Source organism: Strix uralensis, chromosome 3 (assembly GCF_047716275.1).
Source record: "Strix uralensis isolate ZFMK-TIS-50842 chromosome 3, bStrUra1, whole genome shotgun sequence".
Taxonomy (NCBI): domain Eukaryota; kingdom Metazoa; phylum Chordata; class Aves; order Strigiformes; family Strigidae; genus Strix; species Strix uralensis.
The window spans coordinates 59,627,333-59,645,274 of record NC_133974.1 but is presented as its reverse complement, the minus strand read 5'-3'; the positions used below and the strand labels follow the sequence as shown (position 1 = coordinate 59,645,274).

The window sequence follows — 17,942 nt, the reverse complement described above, 5'->3', positions numbered from 1 at the left end:
TAAAGATGTTGCCTAAGACAGGATTTCATCATTTCAGTGTAGGGACAATGAACAGAATATAAAAGAATATCAATGCAGTGGAAATATCCATGTTACATAGCTCCTTCTTAACAAGGATTACTTTAGCAGTACTTAATACTGTTGGCAACTGTAAACCTATCATAGGCTTAAAATTCCTGATGAGTAGGCAAAAAAGCCCCATTTTCTAAGTGAAGAGACTATTGCAGTCAGCCTTGTAAAAGAAAACTTGTAGAGTCAGTGATAATGAAAATACCTCTTACCTATGACAAAGTTAAAATGGTGTCATGACCTGGCAATTTCTATTCAGTGCTGTCACATCCATGCACTGCACAGATCGGGATTGTCATCATGTAAATGTAACAGGGTTCTTTATCCTGCATTGTTGCTGAGTTGGAAACAGTAATTCTAAGTTTCCTGTAAGTTATGAATAGCAACAGGGGGCCATGAATAGCTTGGAAACCTATATTTTTTCCATTTATTTTTTTTTTAAATGCAAATTACACTAGTAAGTCAAAAAATCACTTTTGTTAAAAATACATTCAGAATTAACAAATGCCAAAAAGAAAAGAAAAAAAAAAAGACACATTTGGATTGTATCTCTTGCCTTCTGAATATTTAAGTTTATAACAAAAGCCCAGCCTAGAAAAATAACATTCTTTACTGGATTTTGAGGAGGATACAGCTGTACAAATCAAAAATGTCATCCAGATATTCTCAAATTACTGTGCTCTAAACCGCTTCCAGAAGAGATCTGTCCACTAATCATTTAGTTTAGTAGTCAACAGTCTTAATTTCTTTTTAATGGTGGTGCTCTAACTGCAACTTAATCAGGGTTATGAATACCAACTTCATATAGCTATGTATGTGTATATATATGTATACTGTGTGTATGTGAGTGTGTGTATATCTACTCTATATGTAATATATGAATACACATTTATGTTGTAATCCTTAATAGTTAGATATGCTTCCTATTTCCTAAGTACTTTACAAACATTAATGATTCAGACCTCACAAAAAGCCTGTGAGGCACATATTATTCCTGTTTTATAGATGGGAAGACTAAGACACAGAGAAATTAAGGCCAAAATTTTCTAAATTAAAATCAGGCCTAAAAGCTACATGTAGACACTTCATTAAATTGTCTGACTTCTAAAATTGTTAACTATCAGTATCTACCATTCATTGGGAAATCACTGAATGGTACAAAAAATTATCTTCTGAAAATTAGATTGCTGCTTAGGTGCCTAAACTGGTTTCTTTTCACGTTAAAAAATGATTTTTATAGAAATATGATTTTGATTAACTGTTATACAGGGAAAGATAAAATACCATGTTATGACATTTTCATTCCATTTAAACCTCTACATTGTGTTTAATACTATACATCTTCTATATGTAATACTACATAAAAGTAGAAACTTTCAAAATTTTTCAAGTTATGGGAAATTTCAGCCTGGCACTTGGAAGCTCTATGATTTTCCAGGGGGTGAAAAGCAGTTCTACCCAGAATGAACTCAGAATTTCAGGAACCCAAGTCTGAAAATTTTAATTCAAGATTCAAATCAGCAATGAATGCTTTACGGGATCAGGTCTAGGGGACGTGCTTAATTCACACAGGAAATCCCTAGCAGTATCTGGGGCTGGAGCCCTTGGCCCCCTGCAGCAGAATCTTCCTAGGTTATGCAGCCCCTGTCAATTCCTGTGTATTTTATATACATAGACATACACACACACACACACACACACACACTTACATATATATATATATATATAAATCTCACTGAATAAATGTAAGTATAGTTCCTGAACATGTCCCATATCTTGTTTTCACTGTTGAATGCCTGTTCCTCTGTCATTGTCCAGAGTTGCTGCTTGTGACACTGTACATCCATGCAGACACAGCAAAGGGCACTGGTTTGTACAGGGATGGATGAGTGGCATGAGCGCACAGGCCATGGGAGCTCGGGAGCCACGCGGGTTCGGCCAGCAAGGAAAAGGGAGTTGCTCAGGGCATCTCAAGCCTTTCCAAGTGCTGACCTTCCCTTTTGCCCTCAAAAGCTATGTGGTCACCTCAGGTGTGGTAGGTGTGTGCGTTTGCCTATGCAAGGTCTGAGCAAAGAAACAATGACAATCCAAGTTTCTGAAAAGCCTGAGCAAAATATTGGGTTTTTCTTAATGAAAGCCACCTAAGTGCTTGAAAATACAGATCAGATGTAGAATAAAACATATGTTCCTAGGAGTTCAGAGTATTTCATATACACATTGACCTACTAGTAAAATTCCCAAAGGCATCTTGTTGCCAACTACGTAACAGCACAGTTTTTTTTTCAGTCACAATAATACAGGAAGATAAAATACACGTTCTAACACACAACAGATCCCCCAAATATACCACAAAAAGGTCTCCAATATTTCTTCAACTCAACTAGGCCCTCCCCTCCCTCCCCAACTGAAACCAAAAATAAAATATATGGATCCCTTATGGTGCAATTAGGAAAAAAAAGCTCACTTACAGAGAATTTTCAGTTGAAATTAGATATAAAAGAGTAAACGTATCTAGTACATATTCAGTTGGCCTTTGTTGATAGAAATCTGCAGATGTCTCTGTAGTTAGTAAAAGACATTTAGAGATAGCTATAAAAGCACCTACAGTGCGATAAATAAAACCAGCAGGATTAAGAAGCACTGTTTCTGCTGCTTATTTCCAGAACGTTAAATTATTAGTTTATGTTACCCCTTTCCCCACCCCGACCCCCAAAAGGTCTCATTTCTTTTGTTTTTTTTCTTAACCATTATAAACTCTTTGTTTCTTGACCACTGTGGAGCCTCAAAAGTAAAGCACTTCTCAGACAGCTGGCAGTTTTCTACTTGGTCGCTCTGGAGCCGTGGAGCAACAGAGCCTTATTCCCTGACATGAAAACAAAACAAAACCAAACAGAAGAAAACCACTGACTTAGAAATCGTTCAGAATTAACAGCAGCATGTTACTTCAGAAAGCTTGCACGGAGTTTCTCTGATGTGCAACGCAGTTGGGTTAAGGCAAGTATGAACTGTACAGCCTTCAGGACAAACAACGTGCTGTCTATTGACTTCTGCTGCAAGGTCATCCTGGTATTTTTAGTGTTGTGTTGACTAAGGAGACTCGATGCGGCCAGGAGTGTGGAGGGGGCTCCGAAAGCACCAAATGGGCTGAGCTCATGTCTTAATCCTGATGGGCCATGATGGCGGTGGCCAGGGTAGGGAAGAGCCAGAAGATGGCACCAATGCCTCTGCTCTGGCCCTCTGGTGCTGGGAGGCAGGAGGTCCAAGGTGGGGGTCTGGGACATCTCCCTTAGTACCTGTTAGAAAGAGGGGCTGAAGGTGTCCATTGTTTTTTGTCTCACTGTTCAATCAGCTTTTTTTTTTCTTTAGCACAAAAACTGGATTTTTTTTGCTCTTTGAAGAACCAAGGGGCCATCCTGAAACAGTTTCCTTGACGGGTCCTCCAGCCCATGTTGAGTAGCCCCTTTGTTTACTTTGACCTAGAAGATAGAAAAAGAAAGATGCTTGTAATCCACCATATACCTATCTGATCCCTGCCCTGCTGCTCTGATGCCCTTTTGCAAGCAAGTGTAAGCCACCAACCAGTAACAGTTCAGGTACACATGGGATGAAGAGGACACAACAGCAACGTGTTTGCTCAGGTGATTGCTTGGCTCTCTCTGGAACACCATCAGGGAAGGCCGCACAGGTTTTCTAAACCATTCTAGGCAAGAGTGATATTTAATTAGAATCTTAACTATATATCCATGTGTCAACTGGAAGGTGACCTGAACTATAATAATCCATCAGAAATGCAGCTGTCTTTGTAAAAAGGATGCAGTATGCAGGACAGACAGGCTGAATTGCAGATACCTGGGAAAGTCTCCCAAGGCCCGCTCACAAAGCAGAGTACATGCGTGAGTACCACAGCCCTGTACACCTGAGGTGCTGTCCCAAACCTGTGTTTTCTAACTTCAGCTTTCAGTCTAAAACAGACAAGGTGTTGCTGGTTGCTACACAAGGCTTAGCTGGTAGCTTATTTAAATAAAATGTCTGAATCCCACAAACATGAATCTTAAGGAGACAGTAACCGAGCAGATTTGTACTGCATGAACTTGGTGAGTGTGATGGTGGTTATACTCTAGATGCTGGTTTTTGTGTCTTGCTTAAGTTTCATTTATACATCAAATGAATGGTAAAGCAGACAGTACCTTCAGTATGTGCAATTATCTAGACAAATACCTACAGCCTTAGACAAGGAGACCACGACCAGCATAATGCACATGTAAACACACAGAGAGAATTGATGGGACTAGGTACAAAGGGACATGCATTAACCCCTCCTACACCCCTCTGACCCTGAGTTATTGCCTCAAATCCCTCTAACACTTGTTGAAAAGTAGGATCCCATTAGCCAGAAACTATCGTTAAGTGCCTTCTAGTGAAAAGCAATGCCTGCTGATAGTCTTGTGTAGCAAAATACACAGAAGTGGGCATATAGATATATAAACACATATATATATACATATATATAGTGGTCTGTGTGCATATAGGGTGTGTGTTTCTATGTGTATATAGTATATGTGTGTGTTTATATAATGCAAAGATGCTCAGACTTCACAGAATATGAGGAAAGCAAGCTTCACTTCAGGGCTGAACTGCTTTTGAGCAATTTCTCCAGTGCATTAGGCATCAGCATCAGACAGGCATGCTTTTTTTTTTGCTTCACCACCTCTTTTCTTGAGCAAACAAGATTACTGTGAAAAACGTAAAGAAAAATATCTCTCCCCTCCTTCCTTCCTACTGTTTTTAGAGCAGTCATGATGCAGTGCAGTCGTGTTCCACAACTATAATTGTGTTTTTTCATGTGCAGCAGAATCAGTTCCATGGAGTGTTTAGTCACCTTCCTCGGTCACCTCCCAAGACCAGAATTTTCTCTTGACAATTGATTTCTACCATCTTGCTGTGTTCTTGTCCCATGGTCTGGAAATGAGCACTGGCATCTCCCACACAGCATGCCAGGAAGCTACTTTTTAGTACATCAGCTGTGGCCACACTGTAAGGGGGTACATGAGCACTGGTTCTGTCCCATTCTATTTAAAAAAATGTATTCGTTTTGAAGGGACTGACTAGGTTTCTTGGCTTGTACAACATAGAGCATGCTGTTGACTCTTAAATAATAATAAAAAGCCATTTACGACAGGTAGATAAACATAATGATAAAAATTCTTCTCCCAAACACCAGTGTTTTATTTAAAACATAATTTTAAATTGAATATATTTTTCTTTTTAGAAAGGAAGCGATTTAAATTAATTGTGAAATTGGGAGAGATGATAAGGAGAGTTGTGATTGGAATTCAAAGCCTAAAATATACAGAAAAGAAACAAAGTGAATTTGAATCTAATAATTCTAGACTATTTAAGGAAACAGTAGCCATAGATAGTCACCCTAATTCACTATCAACTGATAACACTTCTTTTTCATAAATGAAGATTTTTTTCCTTAAGTATCCTGTTCATTCAACTGATGAAATCCCCCACAAGTGTACTCTGTGCGTGTTTAAACTGAATTGTTCTTAAAAGTAGAGCTTGATTGATATCACAAATAAAAAGTAATAATTCTTTAGATAAAAAAACTCCTGACACATTAGAAATGTAAAAATGAGGAGCCTAAATAAATCAATATAATTATTTAATTGCATGTGTAAGTTTGTGTAGGTTCAGTATAACCTCCAAATTAACAAAATGAAGTGCTAACTTTAGCACACAGGAGGAAACTGGTTACAAAACAGTGTGTCTTAACAGTTAGCAATTACTAAACACAGCATTCCTTCAGGATAATAATTAAACTGTGCATGTATAAAACAGTTAAAATTGATTTAAATCACTTGGATGTAAATCTATCTGGCTTGAATTGAAATAAAAGTTTGTGTTGATGGAATTCTGTCATTGCAATCCACTAAATCAATTCACTTCAGCAAGCGGTACGTGGGTGATGACTGAGACCTACCACACAACTCTGTATGTCTTTAAGATTTGTACTATTTCTGTATCTGGTAAATATATGGGGGGTTCTCTGAGCTTATTACTGAAATGCATGTTGAAATTTGCATTTTGGTGTTCTGTACAACCATTAGAAGATGATTTTGTTTTGGTAAGCTCTTCAAAGCTGAGGCCATATGTTCTCCTTCACTTTTGTAGCATGCCTCACACACCTATAGGTACGACCACACCACAGACAACAAAAAGAGGTGTTATTGTGTCTTTGGAAATAGCTAGTAACTGGATGATTTAAAGGCAACTATGTCCTATTTCTCTCATAAACCCAGAGCTCCACATGAGTTGCCCCCAGTGTGAGCCTGAATAGTATAGGACGCAGAGGTGGCAACAAACTATCTTTATATTTTCTTGATCTTTTACAGGAATTAGACAGGATAATTCTTAATATAACCTCCACTGCTTATGGATTCAAAGACATTTTGTAGCAAATGATAAAGTTGTGGAAATAGTTGTGTGAATACATCCATATGAATATGTATGGTATAGTTGTATCCTGGATGGGTATGATTATACCTTGGACAGTGGTGAGAGTATGGCAATGGACTCCATAAAGCCGGTCAGGTCAGGTCAGGTCAGGTCAGGTCAGGTCAGGTCAGGTCAGGTCAGGTCTATTCTATTCTATTCTATTCTATTCTATTCTATTCTATTCTATTCTATTCTATTCTATTCTATTCTATTCTATTCTATTCTATTCTATTCTATTCTCTGCCTTTCTATGTTAAATAAATCTTAACTTTTACTCCTCCCATAGAGATGCTGAGCATTCTAAAGTGAAGGTGACATTGGCCAGAGAGTAATGTAAAGTCCTGTATTTTTGTTTTCTCCTTGCATATAATGGAGAAAACATCAGAACATCAGAACACTGATGTTCTTTCGTGAACAAGATCCCTAGGGAACCAAACCCTTCCTCCCAACAAATAAAGCATTAGAACATCAGGTGTGGCCTGCTGTTATCATATTGGTGTGTTTTGATTTCCAGTAAGTAATATTGCTGTAAATAGTGCTACAAGCAGATCAAACCACAGCTTGATTAATTTGACATTCGAATTTGTCACTCCACTACCTAATGGTCTGCCTACATTTACAGAGCAACTGCAGTGTGAATACATATGCATGTGTTCCTGGTACACCTCAGCTGTAAATAACAGGTATTACTAAATGCTGCAAAAGCCTCTTAAGGACAGACTGGAAATTCTAGAGAACCTTGTCAAATGCTATACAGTCAGAGGGAAACATGAAGTGTCTTTGTTTGACTGTGGCTGCGACATGGCAATACTTTTGTGGGTTGATTGGACAAAATGTCAGCTCACATACTGATTTCTGTCTCTCAGTTAAGACAGCAAAATCACCTATACTCCAGTGAAAATGCAGCACTGAAATAAGGTGTAAACCAGCTACAAGCTTAAAAATATTGCCTTCTTTTTTTGCACAGTCTAGCTTTCTTTCCAGTCAGCATGAAGATGCTCAGTAAATGCAATCTGCTCTTCTGGAAGAAACACTGAGAGCATAAAGAGAATGGGATAATATCTCAGCTGGAGGGCTCCATATGTTGATGACAAGGTAAGGTATACTGAGAAAGAAATAGGATTAGAATTGTTCTAAGAACCTATGAGCCACACATAATACTAGGAAGGAAAGAACATTTTCTAAAAGCACAGCATTGTGCCAAAAGTGCAGGTGAAAAATCTTTACTTGAGCACAGACAGATGGGAAGCTGATGTTAAGATGGCATTGGAGATATGCACCATTGTAATTTGAGATTATTAAAAAGCTCCTAGCAAAGCTCCCAAAGGGCCCAATCCTAAGCACCACCACAGAATTGATTGTACCACTGATAAAGGAGTAAATGCCAGTTCCATGCAAAAATCCACTAATCCATTAGCAGACTTTCTTCCACTAATCAGACGAAATGAAATTACAGTCAAGGGTAAATGGAAGTGTATGTTGGGATGGATATTGTTTGCCTGCATTTAGTTCTTTTCCTCAAAAGAGATGTTCAGAAGAGAAACAAAGGAAAAACGTAAATGATGCCCCTGCGTGAGCTGTTCTGTGTTGTGCTTTTACTGTGTAGGCTAGTGATGGTAAATAAAAAACATTTCAAAAGGCTGCAGCAGTGAGGTAAGATTTATCTGGGTAGTCAGGACTGTTCTGTATTGCAGTTGGCATCAGTACAAGAAATATGTGAAGATGATTTTTCCTGGACTGCCCTATGGTGGGGTGTTAGCTCTAGTGTGAATGCACTACAGTTGTATGTGCTGAGATTTGATTACCCATTTAATCCCCAAATATATCAGACTGCACTTCTAGGCAGTGGATGGAGTTGTCACTCACTGGTTAGGTAAAATACTGTCTTCTATTCAAACTGGTTTTAAAAGCCATGTGTTGTTACATTTGTTTTGGGTTTTTTTTTTATATGTGGAGACTGGAAATGAGGTACAGAGGTGCCTCAGTGAACAGATGCACCGGTAAGACAAATGCTAAATGCATCCACTAAATTAGCAAGTTGCTGAACTTTTGATAAATCTTAATAAAAACCACTTTTTTGCAACCAAGTTTGGTCAGATCTGACTAGTTTTTACTACACCAAATTATCATTCTGAGTGGAACCTGCTTGAATGAAAATGGGGGAAAAATCAGGTGAGAGCTGAGTGTTGTTTAAACAACTGTGACACATTATATCCTGCCATAAGAAATCATTATCATTCAACAGGAGAATAATGTTGGTGCTTAAGTGTAGCTTGAATTTGGTCTATCAAAAAAATGTTTCTGCCCGTTCTGAATTTTTAAGTCACATCATCTTTCAGCTTAATGATCCTTTAATATCAGCCTGCCACTCTGCAGAATATCTCAGAAGTTAAGTACTTACATATACATGGGCTGTAGCTGTAAATGAGATGTCTTCTGTGGACCTTGATAGCCGTAAGAGTCAAATCCACCTATGAAATCAACTGAAAGGGGGAAAATTGCTTTCATTAGCAACACCTTTTCAGAAGTAATAGTCACTATCATTCAAGAATCATCCAGCACACAGATTATTTTTGACGGGCCCCCTAATAATCTGTTAAAATTAGACCAGCTAATTGTGGAGATGCAGAAAAAGGGTAAAAAAAAATAGAGAAAGGCAAAGTCCCTTTTTTAACTTTAAAATAAAATTAATTTTAAAATCACAAAAAGAAAATGAGGGATTTATAACAGCCATCTGTCTATCAGAAGTAGCCACACATCCCTCTTTTTCAAGTAGACCACCTCACTGGATACAAACCAACATGCTATTCAGATATTGCAAATGCTGAAAACCATTTATTTATTGGCATGAATGCATTGCTTCTGACAGTGATTACTGTGTCTGGCTTGCTGTCATACTGTGGTTCAGTGATGTAGAGGAGAAAGCACATTGATCTGACTCTGTCTGAGAGACAGAAGATTCTCTGATTCCCTGCTTTGACATTTGGGTTGAAATGCATGAACAGAGGGTTGGAACAATCCATCTGAGCCTCAGAGATGAGACTTCACAGATCTAAGGAAACCAGCACTTCTCTCAAGGCGCTGGAGGTCTGCAGGAAGGTTGTAGAGTGGGATTTATTTATTAATTCACATCATTGCCAGTTCCCGGTGGTCTTCTCATGTTTATTTTAAACAATTTCCAGAGCAATTCAATCTCATCTGAGCCTGAGACCCCTGTTTCTCTGCTATAACACTTTCTTTACACAGGTAAAAGTCCACCCTTTGCTTCCTTTGCACCAGAAGACCCAACTATTGGCTTTTTGGGAGTTATGTGTGGGCAGCTCTCATCCCTGAAATATTTTCTCTTACATAGCAGATGTGAATTTGACTTTACTTTGATAGAAAAGGGCCAAAGAGTTCAGGTATAGATGTGCATTTTTTCACAGGTCTGGACACTGCTACTGGCAGACTGGCTCTGTATCCATTAAAAGCAAAAAAAGAGAAAAGGTTCTTTGATAAGGGGATAGCTTCCTGTGGATCTAAAATGAGTAAAATTCACATAAAAATCACAAAATATAAATTTATAACCCTTGGTTTCAGAACTTTCACAGTGGTTGGAGTCTTAAAATTTACATTATTTTATACTAAGGTACCCCTCAATGTGTGCCACACTTATCAATGCATTCACATGCATTCCAGACATATTATAAAATCAAATTCTTGTACCCGTCTGTCCGCCATTTATTTAGCAAACAAAGAGCCACCAAAACAGTAGACTGGACCAGTAGAGTATATCTCCATTGCAACCACAGACATGTTGAACATGTCATGCACCTTCTTCCCTGGCAAGAATGGCCCCTGCAGAAATAATTTAGCTGGTTCTGTGCTCTGTGGCAGCATTACATATACTCTTATCCCAGAATGATGTTTTACTAAATTAATCCCTGACATGTCTAATGAAGGAGGTTCTATAGTCTCTCTGTGTTGCCTTTCCCTGTGCCTAACTTCCTAATGTCTAATTTAAATGTAATTTCCTGCAAATTAGCTCCTTTTCTACATTTTGGCCTTTTCTCCCTATGGATATGAAGACAAATGAGCATTTTTTTTTTCTTTTATGACTACTTTCAAGCATTTTCAGTAAGTATTTTCATTCTATCCATCTTTTCCAGATTTAAAAATACCTAGTTCTTTCAAATTTTTCTCATGGCCCATGTTTTCCAAGCCTCTAAATTTCCAAGCCTGAGGATCCTTCTTCAGTCTACTTATGCTTTTCTTACAGTGGTGTGCACAAATCGGGATTAAGTGGAACAACTGCCATGTAGGTCTTCTGTACATTACCTGCAATAACATGGTGGGTTTTCTGTTGTTTTGGGCTTTTAAAATTTTTTTATTCTATTTATTTTTTCAACAGCATCATGCAAATGCTTAATAACCAGATCTTTATTTTTATGTTTTGACACTAACTGTAGTTTAACCAAGTAGTCCATATTTTATCTGAAGACGCTTGATTGATTCTTCCCCACAGGAGTTCTTTTGCACTTGTCTGTATTGAATTTCATCTTCTTGATTTCAAACCACTTCTCAAGATCGTTTTGACTTCTAATCCTATCTTCACAAGTGCTCATACTGCTCCCAGTCTGATTTCATCTGAAAGTTTTACAAATGTTCTCTCTTTTATCATCCTTGCTGTTAACAAAAATAATGAAGAGAATTATTACCCTAGCTGAGGTCCCAGTGGGATCCCATCTGAAATGTCATCCCAGCTCATTGATAACTAAATTTCAAATAGAGTTTTAAACAATTCTTCACACAACCTATGATGACTGTATCTGGACAGTGCTTCCCTGGCCTGCTTACAAACCTTTCATAGGGTCAGAATCTTGCCAAAAATCAGGATAAATGTCATTTGTTGCTTCCTACTTACTCACTGTCTGTAACCATCAGAATAACTTTATTACAATGTGATCATGTCTTTGGAAACATACTAAATTTATAGGCACAAAATGAAGATTCACTATAGGAATATTGTTGAGCAAAGTACTAGGCTGGGAGGAAATAAAACCCCTCTTATTCATATACAGATTGCAGCAAAAAGAATGGACATGTCTTTGCTGTAGCTATGGTTTGTTATTCTCTTGACCAGTTTTCCTTTTTTTCTCATTTCTGACCTCTGACAACACAAATCAGAAAATACCTGTGTTGGATTGAGTGTCTCACAAGTGTCAACCCATGTCAGTTTACAGGTGTTGCTTATATGCATTTGTCTGGCTTTGCATTTCTTGTGTACTTCCCAAGACCCATCAAGCAACTGGTAAACCACTATTAAAAGGCATAGATACTCTGTCATAGGGCAACAAGTCTTAAGGGTGATTTTAGGGTTGTTTTCAGAAAGCTAAACCAACATGTTAAGAAAAAGATTTCTTTGAGTAAAATAACTTTGTGTGGGCATGAGAGAAAGATGCATGCCGAATATCTCTGCATGCATTCTGTCTTTGCCCTGTTGCACAGAGTAAACACAGAATGTTGACAAGCCAGATTGTCAAGTGACAAACAAGGCAAGTTTGTACAGGCATTTCCGTGTTCAACAGACATTGGAAATTCCCATGTGTGTAACCAAATGATGGTAGGGCAGAGAGCGCTACTGTGACCTTGTTGTAGGCATACAATGGCTTCTTACACGCAACAACAAACTTTGCAAGGTAGGTAATAGAAAGTGAACTCCAACACAAAAGGATTTCAGTAATTTCTTTGTAGCGAGTTTTCTTGATAGTGGCAGTTTCTCAGCACTGCAGAGCCTGCGGTGTCCAAACTGTGCTAAAAGCTCCCTGTGGACTCTCAGCTGGTTTCTTAAAGCATGCAAAATACTGCCCTTTCTGCAGGCATTTTATCCTGGCTGTGCCTGAAAGGTCACTAAAAGTGTCTTACGACTGATACATTCCTGGCAGCAGTGACATGAGATGAATAAAACAAGGCTCCTTAGCTGAGTTGCTACAGAGGCGTCCATCCTTAACCTCATCCATCAAATGCATTTTTGACTATTCTGTTTTACATTCATCTTACACGTCATTGTTATCAGAAGTGTCTCTTTTGTCATGTTTTGCTTTAGTAAAAGCACATGTGCTTATACAAACAAACACAGAATCCCATTCCTTTGAAATATTGGTTGCTGAGATGCTTATTTTTTTAGTTGAACTTGAATAGGATAATAGCAATAGTATTTGTCTGTAAAATGTGTTATAAGAAATTCAGCCTGAGTATTTTCTTCCTTTGCTGGTGTTAAGGGGCCTGTCAGGCAATATGACTGTTGTTACAACTGTAACACAGAGAGGACATATGGCTCAAAATAGGGACATATTTTCTATTACTAAGCACCCACAGGGATGTGAAGTTTCAGCCTCTGCTTGCAGTCACAGTCGCCACTGTCTCCGGTGTGTATGGGGACAAGATGAGAGGCATAAATGGGTTTCTCATTTTTCATTTCTGGAAGTTCGTGGTGTATAGAGGGACCATTAAACTGGGATGCACAAAAAAGATCCCATTAGCATGGATGTGTATATGGGAGAAGAGACTTGCTAGAAAGTTTGTAGTGAGAAACATTGAAGCTGATGTAATCAACAGATGGGCAAAGAGAAAGGAATAAGTGTGGAATAAAAGCAATAACATCTTCCTGTAGAAAGCAAAAGGAAAGATATTGAATAGAAACCAGAAGACTAGACACTATTCTACTTATAGAAATTTTCCTCTGTAAGATAGAAATACAGAAGCACAAAGATTCAAGTCCTCAGCTAATATATATATTTATAGCTTCAGTGACTTCATTGAAGCAATGATAATTTACATTACCTTAGGATCTGACCCAAGGAGTCATTTAGGGCACATGTGTATAGAAACGTGACTGATGCTATGGCTTTCCTTGCATTTTAATAGGCATCCAAAAATCAATGTAGACTAGATATGAAAGGATATAGAGTTTAGGAATGGGGAGGGGGATGAGTGGCTTTATCTGCAAAAAAAAGGACAGAGAAAGTTTGGAAAATAGCCATGTACTTGGCCAACCTGCAGTATGGATTCCTTCTTGACTGCTTTCAAACCTTCTCCTTACTTTGTTTCTTTGTTACTATTGTTTGTTTTGCTGATTATCTCATCCCTACCCGTGATGCATGAGGCCCTGCCTCTCACAATGGTAAATCTACTGCCAACACCCAACCCTGCCTTCACCACCACATCCGCTTCCTGCCTGGGACTCCTTCTTTAAAAATGAAAATGTCTTTGGTAGTAATTCTATAATGAGGGTGACTTCTTTCACTGATTCCTCTCTCCTCCTTGACTTTGTACATCTCCCTGACAAAGAAGCTTGGCTCCTCCAGCTTTATTAGTTCCATTCCTGACACCCCCATCACCTCCTCATACGCTTCCTTCCTCCCATCTCCACTTGGTTCTCTGCATGCCATCTCTCCCATTTCTTCTACAAGCAAACTGATAAAGTAGTCCTCCTTTCTTCAGTTTGTCAGCCTTTTTCACTCCTTTTACCATTCATTTCCCCTTCTCTCTTACTACAGTCACAGAAATATTTTTCTGTAAAACTTCTGCTTGTCCCAGTGACAGACTCTTTTGACTTTTTTTTTTTCCCTCCCAATACAAATACATGTAAATTCCTTTAATAAAAAAATCCACCTCACCCTTATCCCTGCTTGTCCCATCCTCTCTCTTTCTCCCTCTCTCCCCTGATGGTTTCAAACACTTTCTGGATCTACTTTCCTCCGTTTCTGTAGATTTTCTCCCATCTATTGTTCTGTCCCTTGCACGGAGGTGGAACCACAGTCAGATCACCTCTTCCTATCCAAATTTGGGTACCGGTAACCAGCACACACAGTTCACTGTGTGGTCATCCAGGCACCTTTTGGACAGCCGTCACTCTCTTTTTCCTGAAACTTTTGACTCATTGGCATCCGCTGTCTCCTCTCGCCTTTCTCCTTTCATCATTCATCTTTCTTGATGGTTCTCCATCCAGCACGCTGCTGAAGTCCCATAAGCAGTAACCTCTGCCTTTTATGTTTTCTCCACCTCCTGTAAACTGGGTAGTCGCACTCGCAAACAAATTCTGCTGTTGCTGGCTCTCTGAGGTGTCATGGAGTACCTGGTTTGTGCTCACTCTGATCCTTCTATACAAACTGAAATCTCAACTTCTCTCTGTGATATTTACCCATGGATAATTAAACATCAATTCCAGTTCAGCATGGCTAAAACCAGAATTCTTAGCTGCTCCTCCCTAATCACCTCTGCTACGTCTTATAGTGAAAAATGGCACTTGTATCCTCAAGTCTGCCTGTCACTTGAGGATATAAGTTAGATGTCAATTTCAGTTTGCGCTGTGCGTGATTTAATTTCCAAAGACTATTTTTGCATATTGAAGAGGAAGACTTCTATCTGTTGATACAGCTATAACATTTACTTAGGGCTCTCAGTGTCAAACACCACAATTGTTCCTCTCTTTTTGAACTCACCAAATATAGAGTTAAAGAGACAAAAGCTACAGGACTCATCTTTTTTGACTAGGTTACTCTTCTCCGCATCCTGCTACTGATTTGATCTTCTATATTACATCAAATAGAAGGTAAATCTTTTTACATTTAAAGCCTATTGTAGACACTCTACATCAGACTCTCCTCCTTCCAGTTCTGAAAGCTAAATTCTGCCCCCATGCTGTCAGCTTGGCCTCCATACTTGTAAAATTTCCAAACATTTTCTCTCCTTATGAGAATATTGTCACAAACAGTTCTCTTAGTACTTTCCCTAAAACTCTAATTAGTTTGCCAATGCCCTTATATTCCTGTCTACCACAGTGAATAATATTTGCTTATAGTTTCTTTGTGTTAATTTTCTGTCTGTACCCACCAGTTCCCTGTTGGTTAATGTGTAGACTGCAAGCTCCAAGAAAAGGCTTGGAGTTCATGTTTGTACAGTGCTTGGCATCATGGTAGTCCTTAAATATATACTTGAATCTAAAGCACTAAAATAATATTAAAAATTTATACTTACTCATGATAAAGATGGTACCATTTAAAAAGTGCTAATGGCCAGGGAAGCACATGTGCATGTGCACATGGATGCTTCCTGCACATGTATGTCATGACTGAACATGTTATCTGAGAGGTATAGAAGAGAGAGAACATGCGTACATGTGCTACATCTGACATGTGGTGTCAAATTTATGTACACTGGCTCCGGAGGCCAAAGACTTGGCCCCCTGGACTCAGGCCTCAGAAGTGTTGTGATTAAGCTTCACTGCCACAGCAAGGCACTTCACTGCACGTGTAGCTGGATGGGAGGAGAGATGGCAAACAAACTACAGCTAAAAACATCACTGGAGGCACTGTTGGTGCAGAAGTGAGTATGTGAGTCAAGAGAGAGCTGTGCACAAATGTTCGTAGCTAAAAACTGGCCAAACTGAGAAAAAATGAAGGGGAGTAAAATTAGGCTTGGTTAATAACTTTAGAAATGACATATGGGAAAAAATATAAAAGAACATATGGAGACATCCTTGCTCCTGCAGCTTTGCCAGTATCCTGCTACCCGCCTCGCTGTTTGGTGAAGGTCCTTCCAAACCCTTTAGTGCTGTCGCCTTTTTATGCTGTGAGCATGGCCTCATGGCTGTTCCACAATATAGCACACAGGAGGAGGTTTGCTTGAATACAATCTCAATAAAGTTTGTTTACAGTGATAATGTAAATTGGTCTTTTTGCTGAGTGCACAGTGATTTAGACTGGCAAAACAGGATAGAGCCAAGCACTGGGAAAACAGGAGGAAGAAGGGCATCTGCCAGTATCTGAGGCTGTCTCCTTCCTGTCGGCACAGGAGGGTTCAGAAATGGCTAAGGATTTGGATGCACAGTCCGGTTCTTGCAGTGCAATGAACTGCATTTCTGCCAAACAGCCAGTAACGGCCTGTGAGTGCTCTCAGCTCACCCATTTGCAAGGTCAAACTAAAACCTCAAACCTTTAAAACATAACTTCATGGCATTTCTGAGCCCTACAATGGCCACAGGAGCAGCAAAGGGAAACCCCTGCACAAACTTCAGTGGAATTTCTCAGCTCAGATTCTGCCTCACTGCCACTGTTTCCATGCTGTTTACTTTTACAATAGCCAAAATTATTCTTTAATTTTTTGCTTCACAGGGGCTTTTCCTCCAGCTTCTTCTCCTCTTATCATGTTTCTTGTTGGATAAGGGCCTGCAGAACCTTCTTCTGTCTCTGTTGCTGCTGATCCCCTGGCTAATTTGTTGATCAGCCATTCTGAGGCAAGACATAGGACTGGGGAAGTATGAAGGTTTGTGAAACCTGGTAAGCACCACCTGGTGTCACAATCCTTACAGAGGTACTGACAAGGATCTCAGCCTGTTACTCATATTTAGGACCAAGCAAGGATTTAGATATTACATTCAAGGTGAGATGGTTGTACCCAGAAGAAAATACCAATATGAATGGTGCTGGGGGTCCAGAAATTAAAGAAGCCAAAATGTGTCTCAGACTCCTAGGCAGAGAAGGGGTCTGGTCAGTGGCAGAGCCTAAGGGCAAGACATGAGGAAGACCATGCTCTGGAGCAATCCTCAGGAAGGTAGGACTAGCCAATAGCAGGAACCATGTCAAAGAGATGGGAACCAGGGTCATGGCTGAGCAGAAAGGAGCCAGAATGAAAGCAGCCAGGAGTAAGGAAGCAAGGCTTGCAAGGCACGAGCAAGGCTTCAGCAGCTGAAGGCAGAAACAGGGAGCAGGGACAGGACAGGCAAGAACAAGAGCCAGAGGCCAGAGGAAATGACTGGATCATAGCTGTAGCAACGAGAAGTACTGCACTGAAATGGCCAGTGCTGCCTTTTATATCTGATAAATACAGCAAACCACCTGTCAAGCTTACAGACCTGGAAACAGGGCTGCAGTCAGGTAGGCTGACGCTTGATCCCTGCAAGGCTTTGCAAGGTTTGCTCAGGCTTGCAGTGGGGCTCGTCCCATGCTCAGTAAGGAGTCTGTAAAATGCCTCCACTCAGCTATGGAACATTAATAGCCTGAAGAATATATTGTTTTTCTAAACTGGACAGAACTGGACACTGCTGGATAATAGCCATTTGCTTTCAAATTTTCATGCTTGGGTACTGAACAAAATAATATAGCCCTGCAGTAGTTTTTGACTGACAAATCATTCTACGAATTAAAGAAAATGTGTGGTAGACTGAATTATCATAGAAGTTATCAAATGAATCGTTAGGAAAAATTGTTTTTAGCCAGATCATTGCTAGGAGCAAGCAATAAAGAGAGGAAAAAAGAAAAAAAGAGGAAAAAGAAAATGCCTGGGGCAGTGGCCTCCAAGCATGACCACCACACTAATAAATTAGAATAAGA

At 39.3% G+C, this 17,942-nt stretch overlaps 1 protein-coding gene across 1 annotated transcript in view; it reads right to left on the bottom strand.

The window, feature by feature from the left end:
• Nucleotides 1-468: 468 nt before the first annotated feature.
• The window catches only part of NKAIN2 (sodium/potassium transporting ATPase interacting 2), a 579,783-nt gene continuing 562,309 nt past the window's right edge, over nucleotides 469-17,942 (bottom strand). The window contains exons 6-7 of the mRNA XM_074862421.1: nucleotides 8,972-9,053; nucleotides 469-3,545 (exon numbers count right to left, since the gene is read on the bottom strand). Coding sequence (XP_074718522.1) covers nucleotides 3,536-3,545; nucleotides 8,972-9,053 — 92 coding nt within the window. The 3' untranslated portion in view covers nucleotides 469-3,535. The remainder of the gene's footprint in view (nucleotides 3,546-8,971; nucleotides 9,054-17,942) is intronic.